Below are 7,500 nucleotides of genomic sequence, written 5' to 3' on the forward strand. Positions count from 1 at the left end.
AAGTCTGAAAGCCCTAATGATTGGGAGGAACCATGTCAAACATGGGGGGTTTTCCAGGAGGACCCAGACAAACATTGTGTAAAGATTCATTCAGATCACTGGGAGACAACATATTGTAATAGTAGTGAAGCATTCCTGTGCTTTGGAGGTTAGATCAAAATCTCATATTGAAAAAGATAATACAGTATAAATGATCATCATAATTAATCTCCTGAATCATATATATCCCATAACAAAGTGTATTCTTTTATTCTCTCTTAAAACAGAGGAAATTCCAGTGAACGACACTAATGAAGATAATAACCTGTCTACTATTGGACAGTCCACTTCCTCACCAAGCCCCACGTCTCCTATTGGACAGTCCTCTTCCTCACCAAGCCCCACGTCTCCTATTGGACAGTCCTCTTCCTCACCAAGCCCCACGCCTCCTATTGGACAGTCCTCTTCCTCACCAAGCCCCACGTCTCCTATTGGACAGTCCTCTTCCTCACCAAGCCCCACCCTTCCAGGTAATGGCTCTTTGGAATTGAAACCTACATCCTTCCTCAGAAGTACTGCAACTTCATCAAGCCATCATGGTGACCACATATAGATGAGTTTGGCATTCTGTCTAGTGAGCTGGTGAATGACAATGTACTGTGTGTGTGTGTGTGTGTGTGTGTGTGTATGTGTGTGTGCGTGTGTGCGTTTTTTGTTGTCATATTCATGTAGATTACCTGCAGTTCTTCAATGAGTCCAAAAGCTGGATCAATGCCCTGAGGTTCTGTGAAGATCTTAACTCCACCCTTGTTCACATAACCAACAAGACAGTGCAGGGTCATGTGACCAAGCTCCTGGCCGATGAGGACCTGCCACAGGGTGTGTGGATAGGGCTGGAACGGTCCATCTTCCAGGTGAGCGCTCCCTGGGTGTGGACCGGCGGTCCAGCGGTGGTCTATGAGCAGTGGCATGGCTGCTTCCCCCGAAGCCCCCGTGACCTCCACTGTGGTAAGATGTTCCGGGTCAACACAGAGCTGAAGTGGCTGGATGCCTGCTGCCATGCGGAGCTGCCTTTCATCTGTCAACGTACGTCAAACACCGAACCTCTCGTAAAACCCACCAAACAATAGGAATGATAATAATAATAATAATTATTATTATTATTATAATTATAATAATAATAATTATTATTATTATTATTATTATATCATAATAATAATACGTATCATAATAATAATTAATACTGTTGTTATTATTAGTATATATATAATACTTATAATAATAATAATAATAGCTCTCACCCCACATTCTCTCTCTCTCTCTCTCTCTCTTTCTCTCTCTCTTTCTCTCTCTCCTGTGCAACTAACAGACCTGAACCACTAGAGGGCTCCACTTGTCTGGCCTGACCAGTCCGACTGCTACCAGGGACCTGGGATGACGGGATCTATCTGCCCAGATAGCAAGCGGATCTGGGCCATATACAGGCCAGATCTGGCCCTTGTGGTTTAGTTCCGGCCCATATATGGCTCAGATCCGCTTGCTATCTGGGTGATCACTTCATTATGTTTTAAAGACAGACACACGATGCACATTCATAGTCATAGATACACACACAGGCTTATTAGGCGTAGACTGTTCACCCCCTGAGGTCCGTGCTGAAAGCATGCTGCCTTGTGTGTGGATTTTGTTTGAGATATTTAATTTGTAACACTAAAAGCGTCTGCTAAATGACTGTAATATAATGCAATGTAATGTAAGTAGGCCTAATCTAACAGTACGCCTATATGCTAACTTTGATATCTTAATAGCAACACTATAGCTTACAATTAGAATCAGAATCATTTTTTTTGAAATTAGAATCAGTTCTTATAATTTTTTATATTTTGTTTCCCTGTTAACTGCTACAGTTAGGTTGTGAGAGGTTGTGACATGGCCACAGCTCTTTTCTGTCCTGGTCACACAGTGAACTGCCCACGACATCAGGACTGCTCATATTTCAAAACTCACCTCTTCATCATTAGGTCTTCCTCCGACGAGCTTGACAGCGAAGTCTCCAATCATCTCGGTCGTCCATACATCCAGCCAGAGAAGTACTACTACGACTGTCCCTCACAACTATTGTTTTTTAGTTATTTACTTTTGCACTTGACATTAAGCACTAGATTATACCCTTCGTCACTTGTGAGTTCTGGTGAATAGTAGTACACTAACTTCCTATGTTAAATGTAATTATTGTAAGTCACTTTGGATAAAAGTGTCAGCTAATTGATAAAAGTGTCAGCTAATTGATAAAAGTGTCAGGTAATTGATAAAAGTGTCAGCTAATAGATAAAAGTGTCAGCTAATTGATAAAAGTGTCAGCTAATTGATAAAAGTGTCGGCTAAATGACTAATGTAAGCAGCCTAGGAGAAAAGGGGTGAGGCAGAACGCATGCTGCCTCATGTGTGGATTTTGTTTGGATTTTGTTTGAGATCTTTAATTTGTAACACTAAGTTAAGTTTATTAAAGAGACAACCTCTGGCTATTTAATAGGTTTTACAGTTTTTGAGAAAAACAGAGTGATGTACTTCATAATTCCTGTCAGCTCAAAGCATTTAGAGGTTTCTGCTCATTTGGGCCCACAGGTTAGTGGTGATTGCAAAGTGATCGCATGCATGGATGATTTGTAAAAAAAAAAGTAAACTTTAGACGGTTGCTGTAGCGCCACCATCAGGAATATTGGCCCCCAATGCCAGTTGAGGACTTCTGGCATAGGACTGGACCTATGTGCAAAGTTTGGTGATTTTTCATGCATGGGAAGTCAGACTTTTTAGGAAGAAGAATATTGGCAATAACAAGAGGGTTCTTCTTCTTCTTCTTCTTCTTCTTCTCCTTCTCCTTCTTCTCCTTCTTCTTCTTCTTCTTCTTCTCCTTCTTCTCCTTCTTCTTCTCCTTCTTCTTCTCCTTCTTCTCCTTCTTCTCCTTCTTCTTCTTCTTCTTCTTCTTCTTCTTCTCAATTAAGTGTTTTTTGTTTTTTTCCAGAGAAACTGTGAGTCATACAAGTAACAGAGTACAAATTGAAGGTAATTACATAACTCAAACCTGAACATAGAAGCAAAGCCAGGGGATCATAATTAACTAAATTAAATTCTATACTGAAAATTTTAAAACAGAGAGCACAGGTTCATGGTCTTAATAGCCTTCTTATTCTTGGAGTACATATGATAGATGGCATATACATTTTAATTAAAATAAAAAAATATAAAAAATATGGTTTATGGTTGGCAAATTTAGATTTGTGAATATGTGACTTAGCAAGTAAGATAATCAGATTTATAATATAATATTGATTAGCCTTGGGAGAGGGGAAAGATAAACAAGTACATTTTCATAGGAAAGGAAAATTTTGGGTCAATATTTTGAGAAATAAATAAAGATTTTCTTTCCAGAAAATAGAGGTATAAACACAAGACCAAAATAAATGATATAGTTCTTCCGGATCTGAATTCTTCTCACTTAAGTAGTTGTGCAGTATTGCTGTCTTCTTGAGGTATTGTGACATTAGTCTACTGGCATCGTCTGGAGGCGCTGTGACATCAGTTCCACATCATGAATCAGTAAGGGTTATGCTGACAAAAAATAAAATAGCAAATTGAGTGTTTGTGTAAATGAAATATAAACCACCCAATGTCCTGGGACACACCCCAAACAATGTTTAAGCAAAATTTGGAGGTGATTTGTGGAACAAACCCGAACACACACACACACACACACACATGGCAGGTCACTGGGTTATAGTAGTACTAGGATAGGAAAGTCCTATGAACGGCCTGTTCATTGTATTTAACAGAATAATCAAGAATAATTTGCTAAGTAACACACACACACACACACACATGTGTACATTCATGTGCACACCCATGTATCATACAAATCAAATATCTATTTTACAGGCACAGCAATAGCAATAAATGCGGTACATCTTTACTTGACTTTATTTTATTGTATAAAATGTCAACGCAGTTGAACATTTCCCATAGTTGTGTCCTGTGTTATTATAAGGCACGTTCGTTACGCTACAAGAATGTTAGGAGTTATGTGATTGGTTGCCTGTGGTTTCCTGGCTGCTGGTAGCATGTGTCTTATCGCCATCCTCATTGCTGGCCAAGAAGTCGGTGTCTGGTAGCTGGTGTGCCTCGGGCTGGGTGGGTAATCCAGGCGAGGGGGGGGATCTGTTGAGGCCTAGGCCTCGCCTCCTACCCAGGGCCTTGGGGCTGGGCAGACTGCGGACAGAGCCCTTGGAGGCCTGTCTGGACAGCTGGATGGACAGCTGCCTGCTCCTGAATTTGGCCCGATCTTTTGGGACGCTCCAGCGAAACTTCTTGGGGCCCAGCTGGGTGGGGCTGTAGCACACATGGGTATCCAGCCCCACAGCATCCTCCTTAGGGAACAGCTCTACTAGAGTCCCAGGCTGCGGCCCGGCCTCCAGGCCGTTCTGGGGACGCAGGCCCCGAGGCGCTGTCCCTGTGCCGCAGGTGAGAGGCGGGCTGACCACCACCCTGGGCAGGTCTGGGAACGACGGGCTGTGGGAGTCGGGCTGGACGCCGGGGGAGGGGGGGGTGCTGCTCACCTCCCTCAGCGTAGCCAGGGGGTCCGGCGCGTGGGGGGAGAGAGGGTTGGAGGCCAGGTGGGGGAAGTGAGTGGGCCTGGGGATCGAGGAGGCCGGCGCCGGCGGATCCACCCTGGGGAAGAAGACGCCGGAGATGTCGCTGCTGTGGCGTTTGAACGAGGTCCGGGGCGGGGTCAGCTCGGGCGGTTCCTGGACGCTGAGCAGGCGCCGGACGCGGCCGAGGACGGACTCCTGGCACCAGTTTCGGACCTCGCCGGGGTTGGTGTCGACCTCCTCAAACTGGAGGATGTCTGAGAGGCTGGGAGAGACCAGGAGAGACCAGGAGAGACAGTCATTCTGAGAATATTACTATGTGTGTGTGTGTGTGTGTGTGTGTGTGTGTGTGTGTGTGTGTGTGTGTGTGTGTGTGTGTGTGTGTGTGCTCACCCCATATCAGTGGTGGACCCCAGGAAAGAGGGTATGCAGTACTCTGCAGCAGCCAGTGTGTAGGGAGGTAAGGCGTCGGAGTCGTTCCAGTACATGTCCTTAGTCATCCTGGGAATGCTCATATGCATCTCATCCACTGCCAACAGAGACACCTAACACACGCTGATTGGGTCAATACACCTGTCAATCACACCTGACACAACCCCATTGGTCGATACACACTGTCTTTCAGCCAACGCAAAATCCAACTGGTCAAAACCTCAGTCAGTTATATGCTGTAGGGATGCTGTGTGACAGGTTAGTGTACAGGCTAGTGGACAGGCTAGTGGACAGGTTAGTGGACAGGCTAGTGGACAGGCTAGTGGACAGGCTAGTGGACAGGCTAGTGGACAGGTTAGTGGACAGGCTAGTGGACAGGTTAGTGGACAGGCTAGTGGACAGGCTAGTGGACAGGTTAGTGGACAGGCTAGTGGACAGGCTAGTGGACAGGTTAGTGGACAGGCTAGTGAACTCATCCCACCTGTAGGTTCCTGTCGATACACCAGTTGGCCTCAAAGTCGTCATCGTCCTCTCCGAACGGATTGATCAGCTGTTCGGCTACCTGGAGAGGGACGGGGGTCCGTTTATGGATTAGGACGACTTCACTGAGCACCGATCAACAGACCGCTTGATGAATGAATACAGATATTGATCATTGCATGCCTACGCCGCAGTGCACAATATCAAATCCTGAGAATTCACCCATCAAGTGATTCATGTTCTCCACTGCTGCCTGTGTGCGTCTATTTATAACTTCCCCTTATAACAGCAGAATCTGGCTTCTGGTTCCGTCTCAGATCTGTGGAATTAGGCGTCCAGCTAGGCAGGCCTCTCAGATGGAGCCATGAGATGTCTAATCCCACACATCGTATGGTTCATCTGATGGAGCTGATAGCAAGTGTCATGATAGAGTTAGGAGGAGGAGGAGGAGGAGGCAGGAGAAGGAGGTAGGAGGAGGAGGAGGCAGGAGAAGGAGGTAGGAGGGGGAGGAGGAGGAGGAGGCAGGAGAAGGAGGTAGGAGGGGGAGGAGGAGGAGGGGGAAGAGGAGGAGGCAGAAGCAAGGTTTTAATAGTTTTGCTTTGCGCATTATTTTTTATTTTTATATTGTTTTAACTTTTTGTTTTCAATTTCAGTTTAGTTTTAATTAGTTTTTAAAGCAGGTTTGGTTTTTTTATGCTTAGTTTTAGTTTAGTTTTTATTAGTTTCAGTATTAGTTTTAGTTTAGTTTTTATTTTTTGAAAATATTTAGTTTTAGTTAAGTTTTTATTAGATTGAGTTTCTTTTCTTCTGCGCTAGCTTCATGAGATCATCCTGATCTCGCGAACTCATGCTGTTTCACTCGGCGTGAAACAAACCATTTGGTGCACGTCAGGTTAATCCTGCGCAGGGGAACAGCTAAAGAAAAAACGGACGATAGATTTCATATCTACCCAAAATACTAGCCTTATGTATGAAATGAAAAAGACTAAAACTAAGGACATTTTCTCTATAATTGTAGTTCATTTTAGTTTGTTTTGTAAACACACAATACAGTTTTAGTTATTAGTTATCGTTTCTTTGTAAAGCCTAGTTTTTAGTTTTTATTTCAGTTAACTAAAATGTTTTTTCACATCTAGTTTTAATTTTTTTGTTAATTTTCGTTGAGTATAATAACCTTGGTATGAAGGTGGGAGGGGGGAGATGGGAGGAGCTATGGAGGTGAGGGGGGAGACGGGGGGAGCTAGGGAGGTGAGGGGGGAGATGGGAGGAGCTATGGAGGTGAGGGGGGAGATGGGAGGAGCTAGGGAGGTGAGGGGGGAGATGGGAGGAGCTAGGGAGGTGAGGGGGGAGATGGGAGGAGCTATGGAGGTGAGGGGGGAGACGGGGGGAGCTAGGGAGGTGAGGGGGGAGATGGGAGGAGCTATGGAGGTGAGGGGGGAGATGGGAGGAGCTAGGGAGGTGAGGGGGGAGACGGGAGGAGCTAGGGAGGTGAGGGAGGAGACGGGAGGAGCTAGGGAGGTGAGGGGGGAGACGGGGGGAGCTAGGGAGGTGAGGGGGGAGATGGGAGGAGCTAGGGAGGTGAGGGAGGAGACGGGAGGAGCTAGGGAGGTGAGGGGGGAGATGGGAGGAGCTAGGGAGGTGAGGGGGGAGATGGGAGGAGCTAGGGAGGTGAGGGGGGAGATGGGAGGAGCTAGGGAGGTGAGGGGGGAGATGGGAGGAGCTAGGGAGGTGAGGGGGGAGATGGGAGGAGCTATGGAGGTGAGGGGGGAGATGGGAGAAGCTATGGAGGTGAGGGGGGAGACGGGAGGAGCTAGGGAGGTGAGAGGGGAGATGGGAGGAGCTAGGGAGGTGAGGGGGGAGATGGGAGGAGCTATGGAGGTGAGGGGGGAGATGGGAGGAGCTAGGGAGGTGAGGGGGGAGATGGGAGGAGCTAGGGAGGTGAGGGGGGAGACGGGAGGAGCTAGGG

The 7,500-nt window shown here is 46.3% G+C and overlaps 1 protein-coding gene across 1 annotated transcript in view; it reads right to left on the minus strand.

The window, feature by feature from the left end:
• Positions 1-4,046: 4,046 nt before the first annotated feature.
• LOC311316729 (bestrophin-3-like) overlaps positions 4,047-7,500 on the minus strand; it is a gene marked incomplete at both ends in the record, with an annotated part of 10,959 nt that continues 7,505 nt past the window's right edge. Inside the window, 3 exons of the mRNA XM_084447658.1 lie at positions 4,047-4,887; positions 5,016-5,167; positions 5,536-5,616. Of these exons, the coding sequence (XP_084303784.1) occupies positions 4,047-4,887; positions 5,016-5,167; positions 5,536-5,616 (1,074 nt within the window). The remainder of the gene's footprint in view (positions 4,888-5,015; positions 5,168-5,535; positions 5,617-7,500) is intronic.

This window comes from Borostomias antarcticus (assembly GCF_949987555.1).
Source record: "Borostomias antarcticus genome assembly, chromosome: 13".
NCBI lineage: Eukaryota > Metazoa > Chordata > Actinopteri > Stomiiformes > Stomiidae > Borostomias > Borostomias antarcticus.